Below are 24,056 nucleotides of genomic sequence, written 5' to 3'. Positions count from 1 at the left end.
TGAGAGAGACGGGTCACGGGTGGAAGGACAGGAACTCGGGGTCCGGAACAGCCCGTGCAAAGGCTTGGTGCTAAGTGGTTTTCCGGAGGGTGAAAAAGCCTTGTCCTCAAGTGCCTGTGCATCTCCCTTCACCTGGAGCCCTCTGTCACTGGCCTGGCAGGGACCCGAGTAGGGGGCTGGGCCATAAGGGGTCTGACCTCGCTGGATCGGAGGACTCCGAAGAATGGGTAGAGGAAGGCGGGCACCAGGGCTGCAGCTCCGAGAGGCACCGCCTCAGACACCCAGTACACAGCAGTCACGATCAGCACGTATGCACATGCAGCCTCCTGGAAGGGGAGGGAAAAGGGCATTTAGTCACAGGACAGCCACTGCCACTGAGAACCAGATGACACCCAGGGCAGCGGCAGCAGCAGCGGCCCCCGGACTCAGACATGGGCACTGGGACCCAGTCTTGGCTGGTACAAGGCCGCGCCTGGCCAGGGAGTGTGGTGGATATGTGTGGGACCCATCCATGGGTGTGTGACGTAATGGCTGCTCCTTGGACGAACAGATGCTTGGCTTGTGGTTTGCAGTGGTTTGCAGCAGGGTGGCCATGGGACGGTTAGGACATCACAGCTCGGCTGGTTCCTGACACTGAAGAATGGGGACCGAATCTAACCGCCGTGTTCAGAGCCACGATCATATACTGTACTACAGGCAGAGTTCCCAGCTTTAGCTTGGACTGGGCCAGGATATTTTGGTGTCAAGGTGATGGCACACTAGAGGATCTTGGGGGTAGATAAAGGTAGGGATCGATCTGCGTAATTTGGTCACGTGCGCGCTGAGATCGGCCCACTGGGTGCTGGCTAATTCCTTGCTACGAGGGCTGTCCTGTGCATTGTAAGATACATAGCAGCATCCCTGGTCTCTACCCGCTGGATGTCAGTTTCACCTCCCCAACAGTGACCACCAGAAATGTCTCTAGCCATTGCCAAATGTCCCTTTGGGGGGAAACGGTCCCTGGTGGAGAACCAATGCCCTAAGCAGTGTCTGGCTCTCATTGCTCTGGGACTCCATTCCACCTGCTTGGTGGAAAGCACATGGGAGCATCTTCTGACGAAAGGGATAGAGTGCTGCCAACTGGAGGGAAGGCCTGGAAATGTACCAGTGGTTTCCCCAGCCACTCACTTTGCTGGCGGCACAACCCCTGGGTGCCAAGAATAAATTAGTACAGCATTCTTATACAAAATCAGCCCTCCTTAACTTTGGCTTCCAGTAATGCCAGTTGCCTGGCGTGGCGCTGACTCATGGTGTTGAGAAAAGTCACTGGCTTACTTTAGGGAGAGGTCGCCATCCAAGGGCCTTCACAGTGGGCTCGGAGGGTTGCTGTATAGAAGATCCAAGCTGGCTGTGGGTTTCTCAATTTATACATAGTTCTAAACCATCTGGGCTCAGGTCTGACCTGCCCTGAGGCTGGCTGGTGATCAAGGAACCTGACAAATCTTGTTCTGTTTATCTCTCCCCTGGGTTCAGAACATGTGTCCTCACACTCTTGCACAAAAATTACAAAGGGCCGCCATGATCAGTGAGGGGCATCGGGAGTGATTAACCCAGCGTGGCTGCATGGGACCGGCTCTCCCCTGATATGGGCTACAGGCTCAGGGCTTGAGAAGTGGGAACCGGCCCCAACAGTTGTTGACTGTAGCTCCCACTGAGAATTCCTCTGGGGCCAAAAGATCAGAGAGAAGTTAACATTTTTTTGAAAGTGCTGATAAGACAACAGAATCAATAGTGGAAAAATAAAAAGGTTCCACTTGGAAAAGAATGCAATTTAGAGAAACACACCCTTTGTTGTGGAAATAAAACTACCTAAAGGAGTTCAAAGCCCTTTAGCCCACTTGCGTCCACTTATTCCCATCTATTTTCTGGGAAGGAGACAGAACGGCAGGTCGTAACGCCAGTTGAAGATAAAGGGGACAGAATATCTGTCCCTCACTGAGAAGTGCTTAACACCTTCCTGAGAACCTTCAGTTTTTCCTGTCCTGGTCATTACAAGGCCACTAGTTAAGGGAGAGGAGACAGGGAGACAGACAGACTGAGAACGAGACCCAAAAACTTTCCCTGTACCAGGCACCATTTTGGTTTGAATTAGGAGAATTTGGGTAATCCAAAGTAAACTTTTTTATTGTAACTGTTGTTAAGAATTAGAATAGGTTACTGGAGGAAGTCACCAAGCCACCTTCATCCATCAGTATTGAGAACAGGATAACCTACCATCATTGTTATCTGGACTTTCCTTAGAGCAGAAAAAAGACCAAAAGACTCCCATCAGAGGGTCTTTCCATATATTTCTCACTCAGTTCACTTGTGGAATTTACATAAACTTCCTTTTGCCACTTCTCGACCTTCTCAAAATTCAACAGGCAAGCTTATATTTAGACACCCCAAAATATTCTACGAAGTTTGATTGCAGGAGTCTTGTGTCCCCACATCTGGCCAGTGTTGGGGGGTAGCTCAATCAATCAATCAATCAGTCAGTCTATGTTGATTGAAGTGAATTGGGCCCTTCTGCTGGCCTTACAGGTCTCTTATCTACTGGAGAAAATATTCTGAGAATCCCAGGCCCCTTGTCACTGCCACTGTTCAGCTGGTGTGTAGGGGCTGGTAAGTGTTCAGACAGTGCCTTTCAGGGATAGTGCTGTCAATTGTTTTTCTGCTCCTGTTTACAAATAAGGGAGAGTGTTCAAAAGTAGCATTTCCCCATATCAGAAGTTTCCTGACTGCTACTGCCGTGTTTCCCCGAAAATAAGACCGGGTCTTATATTAAGTTGTTTGCTCCAAAAGACACATTAGGGCTTATATTTCAGGGGACGTCATCCTGAAAAATCATGCTAGGGCTTATTTTCCGGTTAGGCCTTATTTTCGGGGAAACACGGTAAGAGCTGCATGCCTCTGCTCTCCTTTTCCATGGAGTTCAGCCACCCCAGTGATATCCCATCCAAACTTCACTGAAAGGGGCTTGTGGTCTGTGACGCTGCTGTCATAAATGACCGGGAAGCCTTTTTGAAATTTACCTTGGGGGTTGGGTGTAACTTTTATCCCCCCCGGGGACACTGAAGCAGGGCTTAGCTACGCACACCCCCTCTTGTACGCTTTTCTTCTGTAATATGGTCAGCTGAGTCTGGGCCCCTAGTTTGAAAGCACTGGGCAGGAAAAAGGGTCATTCTAACCCTTCCCAAAATGTAGCCTGTCACTTTGAAGAACCATCAGAACTGGAGGCCAGGCGCTTCTGCCCAGGTTACTTCTCTCAGCTCCAGCCCCGAGCAGACAAGTCCATTTAGGAATCTTCAGGATTAAATATCAGAATCTAAAGGTTTGAAGCCAGGAGGAGGAATGGGGGGGAGCCATCCTACGGGTTGGTCTGTGCCTACTGCGGGCACGGATCACCTCAGGGTGCTTTTACATCACCACAGAGGAAGAAGAGCAGGGCTTTTGTTGACACTGTGACACACAGAGAACTCATCTTTGCAGGGCATGCTGGGGCAGGTGGCAAACAGGCTGCGTCCGTCCAGTTCTGAGGGCATCAGCCACCCAGGCTTTTCTAGCTGTCCCAAGAGATATGGGGGTCAAGACATCTGCCCTCCACTGACCCATGTGCACTGACTGGGAAGCTCTGAGGTACCGTATTTCTATTTTCTTAAGGCACTGGTTCTCAACTGGGGACAATTTTGCCCCCCAGGAGATTTTTGATAATATCTGGAAGCATTGCTGGCTGTCACAACTGGGGGGTGGGCAGGGGAAATGTGTGCTACTGGCACCCAAAGGGATGCTGCTGAACATCCAACAATGTATGGGACAGCCCTCCCCCCACCACAAATAATTATCTGGCCCCAAGTGTCACTAGTTCGGCTCTTGAGAAACCCTGTCCTAGGGTGGAACTCGGTCTGAAAGAAGGGGCTAGGTCAAGAAAGGGCATTATTTTTTGGTCTTTGTAGGTCCAGCTTTAAAAATCTCTTCAAAAATGATTGATAGAAGCAAACAAGAGGATAGGCTCCCTGTCCTTCCTTCCCTCTCCTCTTTTCCCCCCACCACGTCCCTTTCCCCTCAAATTTATAGATTATTTTGCCAATTTCACTAATTTTTTTTTCTTTTCATTTTTGTGGCCACTTCTCACTAGCCATTGGTAACTAAGAAGCTCAAAGACAGGGTCCCAAAATGGAATGTGGGGAACACTGCACTCTAGAGTCAGGGTCCCCAAGGATGGGGCTAATTTAGGAGCTCACAGGGGGGTGCCTGACACTGCCATGGAGAAGAGGGCAGTGAGTCTTCCGTTAGCATTCCCTGAAATCCATCTGGTATTGAGGGAAAAAAAAACACATGAAAAAAAATCAGCTCATTTGGATGAAGCAGAAAATTGAGTAGTGTATAGGCCAAGAAATCTGTCAGCAGTAATCACTGTCTGCTAATCCCAGCCCGGTTTTAATCAGAGTCTCCTTGGCGCTCTGGGGGTGTTTATTTTACTAAAGATCGAAGCCAGTTCGTTTTTAAGAAGCAGCCTCCTAATCCCCTCTATTTAACTTTACAACTTAATCTTGGTTACCAAGTTACTCAGGGCGCTGTGTGGACGGCACTCTTCCCCGCCCACAAACACCATTAAGCTCCCTTAGTTTATTTTTCTTCAAGTCTCAAGGGTAGTGGGGGGGGGGTGGTTAAAGCCGCTGAGGGGAGGGGAAGGAAAAGGGGGAAGAGGAGGAGGAGGAAGAAAAGGAGGGGAAGGGAGGAGGAGAGGGAGGAGGGCAGAGAGGGAGAGGAGAGAGCAAGGAGGGAAGGGAGGCAAGTGGTGGTGTGAGAAGCAAGATGAGTATCGAGCAAAAGCTGGGGCTTCTCTGCTCACACAAACCCGGTCAAAAATTCGGTCATGGTCTCGAGTTGGGGGCTCTTGCTTCTTTTTTTTTAATCATGTCATTTGCTGTCTGTCCTTCAAGAACACAGAGGATACAAATAAAGGGCGTTATGCCAGGGACCAGCGCAAGCCGAGATGCTGAACTCTGTTTTCAGTTCAAAGTTCAGAGGGAACTTTGGAGATGAACGTTCCAATCCTGGTTATCAGAGCCCGAGGCTCTCCCACTGGGGTGCAGGAGAGGCCCCTCTGGGCCACACCCCACTTCACCCCACCCCAGTCCTGCCGTCCCCAGTCTCCTCCCTCCCCATCCTGTCCTCACTGTCATCGAAGGGAGGCCTTCCCGCATCTCCACTTGCTCTCACAGACAGATGGTCACATGTTGAGCCCTGACAACTACGGGAGGCTGGGTGTCCTTCTTCTTATCGGCCCACGGGCCCATCCCTGCTGCTAGGGAAGCCTGGCCACTGATTTGTGGAACACACATCAGGCAGCTCAGTGGCCTCTCTAACCTCACTCCTGGCTGGGGGCATTGGATGGGAGACTGGGAACGAGATAGAGGGATGGAAAGGGCAGTTTTTAGGAAGAAAGTACTTTAGCGTCCTCAAGGAAAACACTTCCATTTCTTCAAACGCACAGAAAAGCACAGAGGAACTGCATAAACACCCCTTTCTCTCCAGCCACCACCCCTCCTTGACCTCCCACCTGACCCCCCGGCCCCAGGAGGGGACAGGCCAGTACTCACGCTGCTGGAGTGGAGCATGGGCAGAGGCAGCAGCAGGAGTGGCACCGAGATGACCAGCAGCAGTTTCCTTGCTCGGAGAAGGCCCTTCAGCAAGCCCATCCTGGACCTCTGTGCGCTCGTGGCCCCCTCGGAGGCCGGTTGGTCGGCCCAATAAATGCCTTAGCTCCTCACGATGCTCGCAATGGGTCCAGAAAGACTTCTTACGCCTCCCTCGGCTGCCGAGAGTCCTGTTTCGTCTTGGGGCAGAACAGGAGGGCAGTTACAGCCCCTGCTTGCACAAAAAGCCGGGCTCCTTGTCTCCTGTTTTAGGTGGGATTGGTGAGCATGGTTTTATGCCCAGCAGAAAGGAACCGGCAAAGGATGGTAAACCGGGACATAGTGGGTCCCCTCTTTGCTGGATTAGTAATGGAGTAATTTCATTCTAGGGCTTACCAAAAGCCCCCTTAATCAATCAGAATTACACCTCTGCTGCAGGTGTTCGGCCTTGAAGAAGTCATTAAAAGGCTTTACAAAATTAAAAATACCGAGAGTACATTTTGCCCTCCATCCTTTTTTTCTTTCTCTGATGGCCTGTTTTGGGTAGTAGTACCAGTTTCACTTCCTACCTGTACTCACTGTACCCCCTTCACTTAAAAAAAAAATCTAGTACCCCCCCTTCCTTAAATCAAGCCCCCCTGAGTTTGTCAGCGGAGGATGCAGACTTCAGATAGGCCTGGGCTTCTCTCCCAGGACGTGGCACCTTAACTTAGTTCAAATTTCTTTCCTTCAAATTGATTTTCCACTTATAATTTGCCTTGAGCCTGGGCCTCCGGAGCAGAAAAAAAAAAGTCCCCAAGACATTCCTAGTTGTCACGGGACAAAATCTATCTGGAGGCCCACCTTAACTTTCATTCACCTATGGGAAGCCAGACAGAGGCAGTAGCCCCGCCCATCCCTCACAGCCAATCAGCACGTTGGAAAGAATGAGTCAGTATCTCTTCCAAAGGCACTTCTTGATTGGTCCCAGCAGGGGCCTGCTGATTCTGCAGAACTTAGGCAACTTGCAAAGCTTATTTTTGTTTTTCAAACATTCTAGGGGCTGGAGTGATGACCATCATTGTAAACATAATCCACTTCCCCAAGCACAGTTTTATCGTTGCAGATTGTAGGACACAGAGCTTTCTCTGGGAGGGCCCTAGCCCTTGGGAAGATGATGGGTCGGTCTGGTGGCAGGGAGAAAACAAAATGTTAATTCTGGAGAAATTTTCCCCAGAGTGTACAGTATTAAACCTTTCCAACTTCCCTGGTGGCAAAGAGAATTTGATAAAGCGTCTGAGTCAGCAGAGGGTGTCAGCTTGTAAGAAAGACCACAGACCTTTGTAGGGAGAATTGGAAGGACAGCTGTGCCTCTCTGGAAAAGTCTAGATGCCAATATCATTTCAGAGGTCTTTGGAGCCCAGACGTCAGTGGTCTTTCTGGCTGGAGTAGGTGCTCAAATGCTTCTCTTAGAGGCTTTTTACCAAAAAAGAAGCAGAAGGCTTCGTTTGGCTGGGCTGCAAGGAGGAGGTGGGAAGGCAAGGAAGAAACTGACAAGTTCAGGGACAGGCCCTTGCCAGCAGCTGGACTCGACTTTCTGCTGCTTATAGATAGGGAGATGCTGTTAGCCTTTCTCAGAAAGGCCATGTGGATTTGGGGTAAGGAAGAAAAGAAAGAAAGACAACCCCAAATGTTCCATAAGTGGTGGTCTTCAGCAACATTGCCTTGATCTGAGAGAGGCTGAGGAGAATTAAAGGTTGTGAAACCCAGGTTCTCTTGAATTTACGGAATGCAAGGAATGGCGTTCCAAGGTCTACAGCTATACCAGTTGGAAATGATCCCCAGGGTAAATGTAAAGTAATTGGAGAAGGGACTCTAGAAAACCAGTTCTTCTTGACTTCTAAGGCAGTTGCAGCCGTGGACATCCTAGGTCCCCTTAGAAATTATCATGCCATCATAGGATGGGCTATGATGACTTATCTCTTTAAATGCATGTTAAAAACTGGCTACTGTCTTTACTACATTCAGGCCTTATTTCTGTGATGATTTTGAAACTCAGCATGAATAATACTGCACGTACAACGTTTTGGTGGCAAATATTAAAAGAGACTGGATGAATAATAAATAACTGTGGAAATCAACGTTACGTTAAATCCATGAACCACTTCAAAATTCCTTGGTGAGAAAATCTGAGATAACAAAAGATTCCACTGAGCCTAGTAACTCGATCATGTCATATTTATTACACCATTAGTGAATATTTGTTAAATAAAATTAGGGAAGGTGAATGACACATTAAGACCAGTAGTTCTTCTTCAGTACTCTATCCATTTTTTTCAGATGAGGAAAACATTTTCCAGAATACAAGGCTTAAAGAAATGTAAGACAAATACCACTTATATGAGGTATCTAAAGTAGTCAAATTCTTAGAAACAGAAAGTGGATGGCAGTTGCCAGGGCCTGGGGGAGAGGGGAAAAAGGAGTTGTTGTTCCATAGCTACGATTTTTGCAAGATGAAAAGAGATCTGAACACAGAACGATGTGCATATAGTCAACATTATTGTACTGTCCACTTAAAAATAGTTCAGAGGGTAAATTCATGTTGTGCTTTTTTCCCACACACACAAAAAGTCAGACATTAAAATGGGTTTGGAGAGTAAGGGGTACCATAGAAAGTCATTTAACAAGCATTTGATTTTAGACCAGTTTACCCGTGGGAATACCTTCTGATTGATTTACCAGTATGTGATACTCTTAGCTGGATTCAAGGTGAGATGACAGAGCAATGAAAGTTTCAGCGCAGAGATGTTTTTCAATGTCTCTTGAGTGACATCAGAGGTAGCTGTGAGGATGCCAACTCTAGAGGAAACTTCCAGAATTTATAGATCCTCATATTTCCCAGCAGTATAGAAATGGCAGAATTGGTTCCATAAGTCACAGGCAAGTTTCTACTACAAATGTCACACCCCAAATTTATTCTGTTTATGAGTAAATATGATAAAATATGACTTGGTTGTGATTGCGGTATGTACAGTGTGGTGGTATTAATGAGGCAAAATGCAAGATTCTGTTTCTGTCCAGTCTTTTTACTTCCCTGTTCACTGGGCAAAGAGTCAGGCTTTTGGGTGTCAGTCATGAGCATAATACTTGATTTTGCATGTAAATGAAGCCATTGTTATAAAACTTTTTGTGGGTAAGCAATTTATACTCAGACTAAAATAGTGTTTTAAGCATCTAGTTACTGAAAATAAAATTTTTATTTGTCTTTAAAAAAGGTCATGCCTTCCTTGTTTTTGTTTTTTTCAGTCATATATTGCCACATACATGCGCCCTGATTTACGAGCACAAAAGCACAGTGCCTTTAATTTTTTGTTGCAGGGTGAATGAATGACCATTGCTGTCACTGGTCTGGGAGCTACCCTTCCACCATGGATGTCCTGCTCCCGGGAGCAGCCATGTGTATGATGGCCTGGGAAGCAGGAATTACCAGGGTGGGTCTTCCCAGCTGGTGACTGAAGGGAAGCTCTGAGATCCCTTCTGATGGGGCGGAATCACAGGGTGTGATGCAAGACTCTGATGGCCAGGGTATTTCTTATAGAGTGGTGGGGACTGAGCCCTCTACTGACGCCCCTCCCCAACCCACATCAAGGGAAAGTACCGAGAGTGAAGATAGATTGTGAGGCTCATCTGCCTTCTGGGCAATCGCCACCCTGCCTGTACACCGACCTTTGTTTTAGTCAGACAGTGATACCCAAAGGAGACCGAAAGCCAGTGTGCGTCAGAGAATGAATGCGGGCTGGCAGAGATAGAGCGAGCAAATGTCAAATGGATGCAAAGATAATCTGAATCAGACCCAAAGATAGAGCAGCAGAGACACCAACAACGAGCAAAGTGAACATGTCGTAGAGAACACGCAGTATTAGAAAGACAAAAATTGAACAAAAAAGCATATATCAGTCTGCATTTGAGGGAGGTAAAGGAACAGTATAATCAGGGAATAAGAAAGAGAGTCAGTTATTAAACTTCTGAGCCTGAGAACATTAGAATGCAAAGCTCTATTTTTCTCTTCCCGCTAGGCAAAGCTCAGTTTTACAAAGATTTTACAGAAATCCAGACCAGCTTTTGTCATCATCGAATGGCAATTGTTAAATACTCATTTCAGAATCAAATTTAGCCCAATGCATCCTCACCTATTCATTGCTACCCTGGCTTCAGGACCCAGCTGCAAACCTAGGAGAAGCCGGAGAGACCTCTGACTGGTGAGGGATCTTTATTAGAACCCAGGTACTTCACCTATTAACTCTTATTTAACATAAAATTATAACAAGCCCAGCTATCTTGTTTTTTAGGTGATGGCAGCTAAGAAAGAACAAAATATAAAGGGCAAGTGATATCGGTCATAAAGAAAATGCACCTCTTATAGCCCGACTGTGAGGAAGGCAGCAGAAAAACTCAGACCAGATACACAATTAGCAAAGCCATGGACTTTCCAGTGTTGGTACAAATAGTCCAGCAGCCCCCTTAGGTCCAGGCGTCCTCTCTGTAATATCTTACAGTTAGGGAAATGATTGTGGAAATTTCAGAAGTCCAGGCATCTTAGAGATTATGTTTTCCACCTCCTTCCTTAGAATGTTTCAAAGATGCAAAATAAAAGCTTCAGGAATTTCGTATGTATAATTTCAAACTATATCAAATCAATGCTGCTAAAATGAAAACTTGGCATTTGTAAGGGCCAAAAAAATCTGTCACCTGAAAATCATTTAGGATTTTATTTGGAGCACTTCATTCTCTGATGCTGCTGCATAATTTTAGTGTTAGGATAGAAAGGCATGGCTGTTGGTACCACTTCCTCATTAAGGTGACCCTCTCTGCATTAGCTTGCTTTCTCTGCTCAAAAGACAGGCATGACTTTTGTAGCATTTCTGTGCCCCCCGCCCCCCTTCATGTTTCTTCTCTGTTTTAGACCGGCCTTCAGATAAGAAGGGTCAAGACATATAGGTCATCAAATTACCGATTTTCTAACTGATTCCTTTCAGCGACTTTTGGAAAAGTTGAGAAGTATATCCTTGGCTAACACTGTATTTATTTGGCTGTGGCTCTAGCTTCTTTCTTACTACAGAACCTTCAGAAAGATGTTCATTCAACCCCGCACCCTGATCTCTTAGAACCAAAGAAATCTGTCCCCCATCTTCCCACCATGCTCAAACCTCTATGATGTCTCCTCCAGTTCTGTCCTCACTCTTGGGTATTTGTGGCAGGCACTCAGTGTTGAAGCGTATCTTAGACTCTGCATGTCACCAGGCAACCCGTTCGGCCTCTGGAGTCATCTTGAATGACCACTCCAGCCCTTTCTTCCAGCCTACATCACATTATGTATGACATGAATCAGGTGTGCTTGTCAAGAAGCTACAAGGGGCAAAGAGCATCGGGCTTAATTATCTCTGCTACTCTGAGTGGGTGGCACATGTTTTGCTGCTGGTCTCTGAAAATGAAGAATTTCTGGATTAGTGTGTATGCTGGGCCCTGCTGGTGCGGGCGTCTCTCAGGGAGACACTCTGGAGCCTGAGGACCGCATCAAGTCACGCCTCAGGGCCTGGAAGAGGCTACGGAGGGACTGGGCCCAGATGTCCTTCTGATGCCCTTGGGACAGGGCTGTGCGGTAGGCTGCGTAGGCCAGGGTCAGCGCTGTCCTTTCAAAGTCCTCTTTCTTGAGGACGCCAGGATGGCTGGAGAGGGTGGCGCTCAGCCTGCGGATGTCAGGGACGCGCTTGGGGATGACGGCATTGCAGATGGCGCGGAAGTCCGAAGCCTTCCGCAAGGAGGCGAGCTCCTCGTCCTTGATGGAGATCTCTAGGTCCGGGCTGATCTCAAGTTCACCTAGCAGGAACTGGTGAGAAACGCGAGAGGAAGGGAGACATGAAGCATTTGGGCATTGTTGAGGACACCATTGTTTTGATTGTCAATGCACGTCCATTTAGGGAGGAGGCTGCGGAAAAAACGTTGGAATCCAAGAGACCTAGGTTCCAGTCCCCAGTTCCCCACTAACGGTGTCACCCTGGATGGGTTAGTTACTTCTCCGAGCCTTCTTTTCCTCCTCTGTGAAATGATGAGTAACAGAAATACATCACTGGCATATTGTGAGAAGTAAATAAGACAAATATGGACATCATCTGACACTGTGCCTGGTACAAAGCCACTGTTTACTTACTACTTATTGTTCCTAGCGTGCTGGGTCAACCCCTCCTTCCTTTTCTCCCTCCCACCCACCAACGATCGAAAGCATGAACTGACTATTTTGGATAACTTTAAGGCAGAAGCTGGGGATTGAAGGATGCCGAGAATTGTACTAGTAATTAAGTGGGATAGAGAGATTTGTCCTCATTTCTCACTGGTTCTTTAAGAGAAGGGGTGGGCCTGCCACTTGCACTCTCTGCTCAGGGCCAGGACCCTAATAAATATCTCTTGGACTCAGGATTCTAACTCTTCTCTCTGTCTCCAACTTCTCCCAACTGTAATCCATCTCCAGGCTACTGTCTGCTGTTTTTCTAAAACGGATCTGTTCACATGACTCGCATGTTCGAGATTTGGCAAACGCTGTGCATTTTCCAGTGTGTTCCCAGAAGCAGGATTTGAAATCTCCCCTCTGGTTCAACTGCTTGGCTGCAGCAGGCTGCCTCTTTCTTAGCCAGATAGTTCTAGAACATGGAGGATGTAAGAGGCCATGTCAAGGCAGGAGGGGAATTTTCAAGATCATTGTAGTCCATCATTTCCTAGTTGAGAAGATTCAGGCCCAGAGAGGCAGGTGGCTTATACAAGGTCGTGTAGCTGATGGGTGGCGGCGCCGGTACGAACGCTCAGATCTCGAACCTGGAAGTTCACCACTGAAACAAACCAAGCCGGCCTTGGGAAATTTACCTGTGGTTTGGAGGAGAAGTGGGGTCTGGGTGTCAGAGATGCGAGAGGCAGAGGAAGAGAGCCTTTGGGGCAGTCAGAAACTGGACTGTCACGGTATGTGGTTATTGGAGACATGGCTCCACCCAGACAGCCGTTCAGGCTTGGCATTGCCTGAACACTACTGACTCGTTTGGCCTCGAAGCCGTTGCTTGAGATTACTGCCCACTCTGCTGCTTGGGTGCTGGGAGTGGCACCGGGGGACCAAACCTAAATCTCTAATTTTGCCTCCGCTTAACTCCTAATGCCATCATATGGCATGTGGGAAAGGAGAGGAGAGACGAGGGATATGGGCAGGATTCAATGACCTCCACACACTAGTCTCGGCCAGTCCCCATGACAGCAGAGGCCACTCATTTTCAGGGGCTTAGGTCACTTCTTCAAAAAACAGAAAAGTTACAGTGCCTTAGGGGTGATGTACATTGGCCACTCTCACCTCTGCCTACCTCATAGAGCAGTTCCACTTCCTCCAGGGAGCTCTGCAGGACGGGATTCAGGGGCATTGATGAGGACCTCTTTGGCCGATGGGCAGCAGGGAAGAGGACGGCTGCAAGAAACAAAAGAGTGAGCTCGAGGGTCTGTGCGCACTCTGACCTTCTCCCTCTGGTAACGTTGGGTCAGCCAACCAGTCTTGAAAGAGACTGAACTCGAAGTGGTGGTAGTCATAAAGCAGGAGAGGTGACAGACAGCTCTGGTGTGTCCCAGAAGAGCTCCCAGGCATGCCAGATGGGACTATTTCAGACCAGTGATTTCAAACCTGGCTTCTCGTAAGAAACCCAGACAGTTTTTTTCTTCTTTGGTGGGGGAAATGTGCACAAGTGAGTTAGTTCCCTGGTAATACGGTTCCCTAATAGTACTGCCCATTTTAGCAACTTTATCAGTATGAAATGCTGCCTTATATTTATTGACAACCTTTTTAATCAGAGGATCAGACTTCTGGCTATTCCCCAGCCCTTCGGAATATAGCTGCAGAGAATCTGGACACAGGCGGCAAAGTGAAGGAAGACCAGGACGTGTGGCTCTAGGGGTGTGTGGAGCTAAGCTCAGGGCTTCCCCCAAGGGCTGGCTGACTTAGAAATGCATTTGGGACAAAGTCAATGACTTGTTAATGCTGTTCCTCCCTGGTGCATTGAGAAATGGTCTCTGGAGGAAGATGGATGGGCTGCTTCTGGTAAAGGAGGTAGCAAGAATTAGGACCTGACTGAGGGCAAGTAAAGGAGAAGACACTATATTATAGGATGTAGGAATAATCACAGATGGCAGTTCTCCAGGCTCTCATCAGGCTGGGAGCAGACAGTGCTGCCCACCCATGCAGCCCCTCCAGGGCACTGTGCAGAAATGACTGGCGAGCCTGCTGCCCGCTGATAGAAAAAGGCACAGCTTCTTGAAGACCCTGGATTGTGATCTCCCAGAACACTGGGCAACTAACTGAAAATCCATCAGATTTCGAGGTAAGGAGTGCCCCCTGGAGTTGTGCAATGCAAAATTTGCATAACCATACACCACAGCTCTGCTTCTTGGTCATGGTGCCCTGGGGCCATCAAGAAAGGCTCCAGCGATGTCCAGTGTTAAAGAAGGCAGGGAGCTGCAGAAGCATTTTAGAAAGCTTTCTATCCAACCTGATAAAAATGAAACATCTTCAATATGAAGACATTTGCCGAAAAGCTCACTGGTAGGGATCTCCCACTTCCTGGAAGGAGCTGGTTGGGTGGAGTGTTGCTATAATGTTGCTTTCTCTGTACTCATTTATTATCTATACCGCAAGTTCCTCAGGGGCTAGGATAAATATGGTTTAGGTTTCTGCACCCCCAGCAGAGCCTGGCAGGCTTCCAGGTGTTGGCTGACCAACTCCACGTGCTGAAGGAGGCCGTGGTCCACTAGCGGGGGGAGTGAGCAGCTCTGCTTCCCCACACCAATGTGGAGAAGGTGCCTATGAATCCAGAGCAGTATTTCCTAGCCCAGCATTTTAGCAGAATTTGTTCTCTTTACTGGAAAAATGCCAATTTCCCCCAGAATCATAGATTTTAGGGCTCGAGAAGGCCTTTGCCTCTGTTCACTGATTGCCTCTGCCTTTAGTTTCAGGTGGAGCTCGGGAGTGAGGTGTCTCTTGTTCTGTGGGTTTGCAACGTCGACCGCACATTAGAACCACCCGAGGGGCTTTCAATAACACTGACGCCTGAGTTCCAGCTCCAGAGGTTCTGATTTAATTGAACTAGGGTGCGACTGGGACAGTCAGATTTTTAAAAGCTTTCTAGGTGCTTCTAATGGCAGCCAAGGTTGCCATTGTCAAGGTCAAGGCAGAGTGCGCTTGACCTGAGGCTACTTGACAAGGTGGCTGCGTGGCCACTCGTCCGTTAGCCCAGGGGCTCTCAACCTTGACTGTACATGAGAAATCACTTGGGAGGTTTAAAAAGCCCAAGTGCCCAAGGCCACCTCCCAGGCCAGTTCATGGGCATCTCTGGGGTGGATGTAGGAATATTTAGACCTCCCAGGTGATTGTAAGGGGCAGGCAAGGTTGATAACCACTGGGCTATCCAGCTCCACAGCCAAGCAGATGGTGCCACAATGCAAAGCTCACTCCCATCTCGGCCTTCCGGGGTCCTCTGAAGAGACCAAGGCAAACGAGGAGAGACACAAAGAGGGTGTGTCCTTGGACTCTGCTTTGTCCTCGGTGGGAGATGACACCAAGACCAGAACTGGTCCCAGACCAAGATGTGACCTGTTTCTTTCTCCTACCATGAAAGGTGGACGAACCCCCTTCTCAAGATGCAATCTGAGAGTAAGTTTACTTCTTTACTTCTTCTTCCAGAATTTCTCTCTTATTGTGAAATTAAAGGTTTTGTTCCCCGAAAAGAAACGAGCACTCCTGCAGGTGAAGGGGCTCGGAGGGGATGAATATCCTGGGCACGAACCCTTTCCGCTGCCTTCACCTCAGACGTCAGGTGGCTGCGTCCCGGGAGGGAAATTACTGACAGCTGGACCTGCACTTTCTTCACTCACCTGTCCCCTGCGAACAGCTCCTGTAACATGCTCACCCAGGTGGACCCCTAGTCTCACAGAGCTGGGAAGAAAAAACGCTTCCTGAATCAAAGCTGAGTTTAATAATAGAAACATTATTGTTTCCAATGGCCCTTGTTCTCATGCTTTTTAAAACGATAACAGTTTGGGGAAGATTGTTAGAAATAGCTTCAGCCTCTAGGCTAGGGGACAGATGATTGCTTCAGAAAGTATGTGTGGGAGCACAGGAATCAGAAAGATGGACCCCTCCCTTGTCCCACCCCGACCCCCACTGCCCCTATGTTCTGCAGGTACCCCTCACATTACTGTAGCTACTTGACAGCGTGTCAGGCAGGGGCCTTTATACCCCCTTGGGCTGTGCAAGTGCAGCCAGCTCTGGGCGGACATCTCAGCGGCTGCCCAGGTCTGACTCCCTAGGAAAGGGACGAGGCCTGGAGAGCATAAACTCATCTCTGCTGGAGATGCTGCAGATGGTGGCTGAGAGGTAAGTTATGTCTGCTCCGTGTCAGAACATTTGGGTAAAAAGTTAACCGTGCAGTCACTCCACATGTTTTTGTCCATAAAGGAGAAGCCTGGGCCCTGCCAGAAATGCAAATAGCCGAAACAAGAGTTGACCGGCAACAAGAGGTTTGTGTGTAAAGCTTTAAATTAGACTTGCTCTCGCTTGATGAGAGAAACGGCCCCGTTCCCCCAGGAAGCCTTTCCCCCACTGGACGCTGTTTTCCTTCCCTATCTCCTTATGCTTTCTGCATCCACTCTACACATTTCACCTCTTGCCGGTGATGGCCAGCTGCTGGAGGAAGCAAATGGGCTTCATGCTTCCTCTGCTTCCCCTCCAGGTCTGCATAAAGCTGGGCTCTGAGTGCAGGTTCAATAATATATAGTTTGGAATGTTTTCAAAAATAAACCAGGTATTAAAAAAAGCAACAACAAGACAAAACATCCCTCGGGACTCTTGCATTTGTGCTTTGCTGGTCTTTCTTCCTTTCCCTTCCATCTCATCTCCCTAATTTATGGAGGTCATTTTACGTTTGGCTTCCTCCTCACTCTCTGACTGGTACACTGCTTTGGGCAGCATTGTCTTTGCACGTCTCATAGGAGGGAGACCTGAGTGCTCCCGGCTGGTGGGCCATTAGCAAAAGCGGCTTCTCTGAGGGAGGAGGGACAGGGGAGTGGGCTGGGGAGACCAGAGACCCCGTGCCCTCCTATGTGCCACCTGAGCACTGAGCCTCAGGCAAGAAGCTGCCGGGCAGTTTTGTCCAAAATCACGGACTGTGTCATTTTTTGCTGTACAACTGGGCCGATTTGTTTCTTTCTTCTCCACTCAATGCTACACACCCAGCCCACTCTCCAGCTATTTCTTCAGGATGTGAATGCGCCCACGAGAACCACTCAGCGTGACCAGGGAACACCAGAGACTCGCACGTCTCCCTGTGTGAAGGCCTGCTGGCCTCTCCCCTCCTCCACTTCCTAGACCGATGAGCCTTCTGGAGAACTGGAGTGTTTATGATGCATTGGACTGACCAGCATAGAACAAATGATTCACTTGGGAAAGGTCATGCGACATGCGCTGAGTCAGTCCAGACGTTGGCTCCAGAGACGCAGCAATCATGTGTTACAGCATGTTCCCATGTTTTCTGTCGAGAGACATATGTGGACCTCAGACCACAGCTGTGTAAACGTGGAGCTCAGACATAACAGCAGCTCATGAGCGCCGTGCATGCCTGTCCTCGTGCTTGGTGCTTTCCGTATGCACCTTGTCAGGTCAATATTCACATCCCAACGTAGAGATGAAAAGACTTGGAGGGGAAGGAACTTGCCCTCTGCCACCCAAGTTTCTTGTTATAGGATTGAAATTAAAATCTGGATCTCCTAGGCTCCAGAACCCATCTCACCAATAGGGTGTAGGGTGAGTAGTGCTATCCTTTTGTGGGCACATCTGCCCAAAGACTGGGCGTTCCTCAGTTTTGAATAACTACAGGCAGGATGATGTTCTGAACTGTGAATGCATATGGTACAGAACATACTCTTAAATGAATCACGCGTGGTTTTCAAAAAAAAATTCTCTACCTTTGACTTATACTGTGACATGCAAGTTCAAATGACTCCAACTCTATGGTCACTGTCTCGTACATAGCCTCACCTCCTTTGGTCCCTCTTTGTTCCTTTGCAATCACTTGGCAGAACCACTATCCATCTCCTTACCTGTTCCACACCTGCACTGGTGCACCTGCATGTGGCTGGAGGAACCTACAACCGTCATGTTAAGTGGTCGCCCTCGAAATTCCGATTGTTATTCTCACACGGGCCCTGACATGCTGCCCAAACATTACCCCCATTTCCTGAGGCCTCCTACTCAGTTTCACACCTTTTCCTTCCTCCTTTAACCAGTTACCTGCCTCTTGCCCAAATGCACCGACTTCTTCTGTTATTGTGTCCGTCCTCCTGTCTCGAGCCACCTTTCCCACGTGTGCACGGCCTCCAGTAAAAATAATGCTCACCTCTCCCCCTTTCTCTCCGGCATCCTTCATTTTTACTTTTCTACTGGATCTCTCCTGTCAGCGAGAAAACATGTTACGTCTTCTGTTTTAAAAACAATCCCTCCTGGCTGGCAGCTCTTCCTTCTCTCCTCGCTCTTCAGATTGCAGAGTCCAGCTCTCATCTTGGGCTCTCTCTATTCAGCTGCCCTCACTTCCCTACTGACTTTCAACTCTACATTTTCAGGTCAGACTTTTATATATCTAATCGCCTTACAGGAATCTCCTTTCAGATGGGTGACAGGTATCTCTCCTGATCCCCAACCCAACCCCCAACACACATGCACCTACACACACATTTCCTGCTTTGTCTGCCGTCTTCCCATCTCTCTCAGTGGCTCAGGCCAAAGACCTCGGAGTCACGCTTGACTTTTCCTTTCACATCCCACTAATCAGCACGTCTTGTTGGCACTGCCTTCAAAATCTATCCGGAACCTGGCTGCTTCTTGTCTCATCCCTGCTTGCTAGTCCCCTGGTCCAAGTCCTCATCACCTGTCCTACTGGCGTCTCTGCTCCCATCTTTGGCTTCCATCCTCCTTCTGTTCTTAACACAGCACCTAAAGCGATTCTGCACAAACATAGGTCAGGTGATGTCCCTCCTCAGCCCATAACCCTCGATGGCTTTCCATCTCACGCAGAGCAAAAGCCAGATTTTCAAATGGGCCCTCGGTGCTGCATGACCTGACTTCTCCCTATGTCCCTGAACTCGTCTGCTGCTCTCCCCTGGCTCATGGCTGCTCCAGCCACACGCCTCCTCGCTGCTCTTCGAGCACCCCAGGTGTGCTCCTGCCACAGGCCTTTGCGCTTCTGTTCCTTCTGCCTGCAATACTCTCTCCCAGAAACTGCATCGCTCACTCGCATGTTTGCTTCAGGTCTTTAGTCGCCTCCTCAGGGAGGCCCTCCCTGACTGCCGTATTTAAAATTATAATCCTTGATACCCTCTAACCCGTCCCAATATTATTGCCACCCAACAATCCAGATGTTTTATTTCTATATGTGTTTGTTGTCCATTTCCCCTCACTAGAACGTCAGCTTTACAAGGCATGGGATGTCCCTTTTGTTTACTGCTGTATTCCCAATGCTTAGCATTCTGTCCATGACGGTTTGTTGAATGAATAAATGACCCCACAGAAACACTTTAACTACCTTTATCACTAAACTCCGTTCTTTTCTAACAGAGTACTTCACTAATTCCTTCTCTTTCTGACAGACTGATTCTAGAACTTATTTGAGGTTACCGGTCCCGGTGAATTATCAGAAAGTTGTTTCCTGTCTCCATCATGCCCTCCCTTCATCTCCAAGGAGTTCTGGCTTGGGAGAAGCTGCTTTTCATCATCTCAGTCAAGGTTGGCCCCTGTGTCCCCCAAGTCTTCACCCCTCCAAGCTTTCTTGCCCAGACATATAGGCAGAAGTCTCCCTACACAGAGAAGCCTATTTTTACTTTGAGCCTGAGCTTCTCTTTGGCTTTTTATAATCTGGGATAAAAATCTCTTCTTCCCGCCCATCCCCCAATACGGTCGCTATGACAGAGCGGTATTAAGGTAAACCATGGTTTTCACTGAGCTGTGCACAGTATTTCTCCCAAAGAGCTTGTTGGAAAGGATCCCAACTGCAGACCAAGTCAAGCCCAAATACAACCATATTTTTAATGAATCAGTTGAAGCAACTCTATGGAAACGCCAGTGGGTGTGGAAAGGAAAAGCTCTCATTTATAAAAGATCTTTTGCCAGATCCTACTGGTGTCATTTACTTTTTTGTTCCTGGGCCAACCCTTCAAGAAACACTGTGATATTGTGAGCAAGCCAGGAGCTTGGCCTGGAGCGCTGGGGTCCAAAGGGAGTGCTTCTGAAACGGCTGCTATGTGTCAGCTCCCCTTGGCCAAAATGTCCCACCACCCAGGGGGAGCTCGGGGCTGCTGGGAGCACAGGAGCCCCTGGAAGGGATGAATGACAGTGGGACTCTGATACCACTCTGGGGGTGGGGGCCATCGAAATCCAGCTCTCTCCTTGCTGCTGGCTGCGTGACCTGGGGCACATGAATTTCCTCCCTAACTGCAGTTTTCTTACCTGGAAGTGGTCAAAATATGTAACACCTGCCTCATGGAGTGAGCGAGGTGGTTCCACATGGTGTACTCCGTCATGCTACACCAGTTAGTCTGTCACACTCACTGAACACTGACCATAGGCCTTTATGGAACACTCAGGACTGAAAACGCACACAACACTCAGACGGACACCTGAAAATGACATAAATTCCACCACATAACTGAAGGGCTACCCTCCCCTATTAAACTGCTTTAAAAAGAAATGATTTATATGTATTTAACAAAAACATAGATATTTATATAGTAATTAATACATAGATATTTTTTAAAAGACTGGCTAGTCTATCCCCCCAGCCCGCTCAAGGGTTGCTCTGGCAGGAGCGGAGGTGGGCATGGATTTGGTCCAGGTGTGTCCTGTTCCCCGCTGGCCATGCTAACCACAGGTGAGTCATTCGGTCTTACTCAGGTTGGTGGGGCTGGAGCAGTGATCCTGGTGTGGAAAAACTACCTCCCAGGGCGGAATCCTAGACAGCGCTTCTTACAGAGAGGCTGCGAGCGGGACCGGTAGGAAAAGGGATGTCCTACAGCAGGGTGTATTCCCTTTGGGTTTATTTCTACATTTCCACACTTGGGCGGGCAGAGTGGGGGGTGGAGGGTGGGAGCTGGGGCTGGCGTATGCGGTGGAAATAGTCACCCTCAGACTATTTCCAAAAGGAATTCTTCGAAATTAGGCCTGGATTTCGGGTGGGGTTGGGAGTAGGGTAAGGATGAAGGTGAAAGGAACAAACAGTAAGTATATTTGGAAATTTTTTTTTTTAAATTTGGGTGTGACTCCCATTCCGTCTTAAAAAAAAAAAAGATGGCAATCGTGTATTCTTTTCTATAATCAGAAAAAAAATGTCAAAAATGAAAACAACTATGTGGAAGAGTTTTGATGATGGTTGGAGGGACTCCATATCATTTGTTGACCGAACACTGACGTGAAGGACTAATCTAGCGCTTAACGTTGCTGCCTCAGCCTGGTCTCTTTCAGCTGTGTTGGCTTTGGGTCTTTATTTAGATTGTTATTGTGGGCAGAACTTCCCAAGTCTTTCCCAAGAGTCCTTCCCAAGAGGACGGTGTGGGGGCCCGAGCAGCTGCTCCCAGGGTGCTGCTCTGGAACCCTCTGTTGAGAGTGTCAAGCTTTTCTTTAATGAATTTTTTTTTTTCATTTTTTAAGAGGCTAACATGTATAGAGTACCTCATCATTTACAAAGCATTTTATTTACATTTTTGACTCTGACTCTCACAACAACACAGTGAAGGTAAGTTTTGTTACTGTTAGTATGCTACCTGTCTGTGACTTGCACAGACTTGCCAGAGATCACACAGCTAGCTGGATGGAGACAGAAACAAATCTCTGAGCTCCTTACAGGGTAGCTGGTTTTTATCTGATGTTTGCAAGCCTTGTTACAAAGCAGACCATCTCATTCGGCTCTCTAATGGCCTGTGCATTAGGAAGAGTGGATATGACCATCTCTTTTTTGTAGGCAACTTAAGTACCCCCGGTATCACACACGGGTAAGTGGTAGACCATAACTCCAATATCTCTTTGCTCTCTGATTCCAAGTGTTACCCCCAAAATTTGTGCACGTGATGAGCAGGGAGGTGTGTGTGTGTGTGTAATGGTCTTACCAGAAATAAAGGAAAATACTATTTGCCCCTGGGCAACAATCATTTCACAGCTCAACTCAGAGAACTAACAAGTCTCTAATCTCAGGCTTTAAAATGAGGGGAAAAAACCCCAAGTAAGCACAGGGGCTTTGGCCCTCTCCCCTCCCCGCTGTTTCAGATCCATATGCTCTGCACACTCTGTTCCCACTTGGCTGTTCCTTCCTTTCCCGACACTCTCCTTGAGAACCAGGAGGCTTATCCTTACGCCTCCATGCCAGTCTTCATCCTATTTTGGATCTCTAGAAACACCTATGAGCCTGACTTATTTTTCCAGTTTTTTCTGGGAGAGAGACCTCAGTTGACTTCAGGCGGCAGGCGGGAGGATTTCAGTTCAGATTGGCACGGAGTGGTCAGCGCTACTGGTCCCTCACTTCCTAACAGTGATATACTCTGGCTGAACGTGCTGTCAGGGTCTGCCACCTGGAGCCAGTCCCAGGGCAGAGAGAAAAGATGACATTCCGGCTGTGGGGAGCTGCATCCCGAGGGAAAGGACATCGGCCATGAGGGACAACACCATGCTGGGCCCCTTCCTTTTGGAGGTGGACTGGCCAGCCGGTGGGAGCCGCAGGCAGGCAGGCAGGCAGGCAGGCAGGCAGGCAGGCAGGCAGGCAGGCAGGCAGACACGAAGATGCTGAAGGATTACCCTTCGTCTCCCGCCACTGGGCCAGCTCTACCAGCTGGAAGTTTGTGTCCACTCCTGATCAGGCCGCAGTGTTGAGACCCCATCCCGTGCAGTGCGGGCCCAGAGCCTCTTGTCAGGTTCCCCAGGTAACACCCTTGCATCCACAGCCCCAGCGCGTGAGCGTCAGACCTGAGCACCTGCTCTCCACACACCCTGTCCCGCTGCAGCCGCCTGGGGCTGGGGGAAACTCAAGGGAGTGTGTCCACATGGTATGAAGCAAAGATGACGTCTGGCACGTCAGAGAAGGATGCTATCTCTGTTCCCCATCTTGCCAAGTCCCCTCAGTGGCTTTGACTTTTTTTCAGTGTCATTTTCCCCACCACCTTCTAACACCTTCTAACGTGTCAAGAGGCATAAAGCAATTGGCAGAGACCAGATAGGAGGAGGATATGGGGCTTCTTATTTCCTTCTCCCTTCTACACTCCCCCACCCCAAATTCCTAATGGTACTTAAAGAAGAATGATGAGCATCAAACAAATAAAGAAAAAGCAACTCACCCCTGCTCCACCTGTGGGATACAGTAGCCTGAGCATCGTAACACAACAGCAGAAGCAGCAATGTTTTCCAACACATCTTTTCCTCCACAAAGGTGAGAAGCACCCAGTGGGTCCTCAGGAGCTACAGGGATGCCCGTACGGTCCTCCCAGGGAGATGGTACTGTTCTTACCACCTTCTCTTTTCACAAGAACTCAGAAGATGGAGGCAGAGGCTGCCTCCTGGGGGGACAGGAGTTGGGACCTCTTATTCTGACTCTCTCTGGGATTGGGGCACTGGGCTTCCACAGGAAGACTGTTTTTGAGCACATCTGGAGTGACTCACGGGGCATGTGATCGGCTTGGCAGTGGGGCGGATAAATATAATTTCTGTACTTGAGTTCCATGTGTTGGATGCACCCACTGGAATTTTTCTTTAACAAACAGACTCGTGGAACTTGTTAGAGAGCCCGACGAAGAGCTGGCTGCTCTCCCTGTCCACACACACATACCAGAGCCAGGGCGAGGGCTGCAGGAGGAACTGGGAGGCTTGCCTTGCAGACGCCGGGCTGATGGAGCCCCAAATTGCCTGCAGGACAGCAGAATCCTTGTAGTGTCTGAGCTGAGTGTCATGTCTTCCCTGGAGCTAGACCTAGCAATACCATGGGTGCCTACGGCCAGTTCTAGAACCGTCCCCAGGGTCTGTAGGGATCGGGAGTTGGCAGGTTGTGAAAATCAGAATTAGAGACGTGCCATAGTGTGTAGGTATAATATATGCAGGGGATGACCCAGGGGCCCATAGGTGACCCTTTCCCCCATTCACATATGAGACCCTGCTTTCTAAACTGTGTCTAGACCTGGGATAAAACCACTTTGATTCTCCCAAGCAAAATGGTAGTGTTTTTCTGTGATAATTTTTTTGGTATTTAATTAATCGATTAAGTCTTTCTTATTGTGATATAATTGGCGTGTAATATTGTGCAAGTTTAAGGTGTAAAA

At 48.5% G+C, this 24,056-nt stretch overlaps 2 protein-coding genes and 1 long non-coding RNA gene across 4 annotated transcripts in view; 1 reads left to right on the top strand and 2 right to left on the bottom strand.

Annotated features, from left to right (window-relative positions):
- Window positions 1-6,421, bottom strand: part of SLC13A4 (solute carrier family 13 member 4) — a 37,565-nt gene extending 31,144 nt beyond the window's left edge. For both annotated transcript variants that reach the window (XM_033098766.1, XM_033098767.1), the window contains exons 1-2: window positions 5,625-6,421; window positions 198-326 (exon numbers count right to left, since the gene is read on the bottom strand). In XM_033098766.1, the coding sequence (XP_032954657.1) occupies window positions 198-326; window positions 5,625-5,723 (228 nt within the window). In that variant the 5' untranslated portion in view covers window positions 5,724-6,421. The remainder of the gene's footprint in view (window positions 1-197; window positions 327-5,624) is intronic.
- A 177-nt stretch (window positions 6,422-6,598) lies between these two features.
- FAM180A (family with sequence similarity 180 member A) lies at window positions 6,599-23,345 on the bottom strand. Its single transcript, XM_033098768.1, has 3 exons — window positions 23,082-23,345; window positions 13,037-13,137; window positions 6,599-11,526 (listed from the first exon to the last, which is right to left on the bottom strand). The coding sequence occupies exons 1-3, from the start codon at window positions 23,155-23,157 to the stop codon at window positions 11,182-11,184; spliced, it is 522 nt and encodes a 173-aa protein (XP_032954659.1). The 5' UTR covers window positions 23,158-23,345; the 3' UTR covers window positions 6,599-11,181.
- Window positions 14,028-19,095, top strand: LOC117018056 (uncharacterized). Its single transcript, XR_004422167.1, has 3 exons — window positions 14,028-15,369; window positions 16,174-16,235; window positions 16,951-19,095. It is a non-coding gene; the product is annotated as an uncharacterized LOC117018056 (long non-coding RNA).
- Window positions 23,346-24,056: the final 711 nt, after the last annotated feature.

Source organism: Rhinolophus ferrumequinum, chromosome 26 (assembly GCF_004115265.2).
Source record: "Rhinolophus ferrumequinum isolate MPI-CBG mRhiFer1 chromosome 26, mRhiFer1_v1.p, whole genome shotgun sequence".
In the NCBI taxonomy this organism is placed as follows: Eukaryota; Metazoa; Chordata; class Mammalia; order Chiroptera; family Rhinolophidae; genus Rhinolophus; species Rhinolophus ferrumequinum.
Note: the sequence above shows the minus strand (reverse complement) of the source record. Positions and strands in the feature narration are given on the sequence as shown.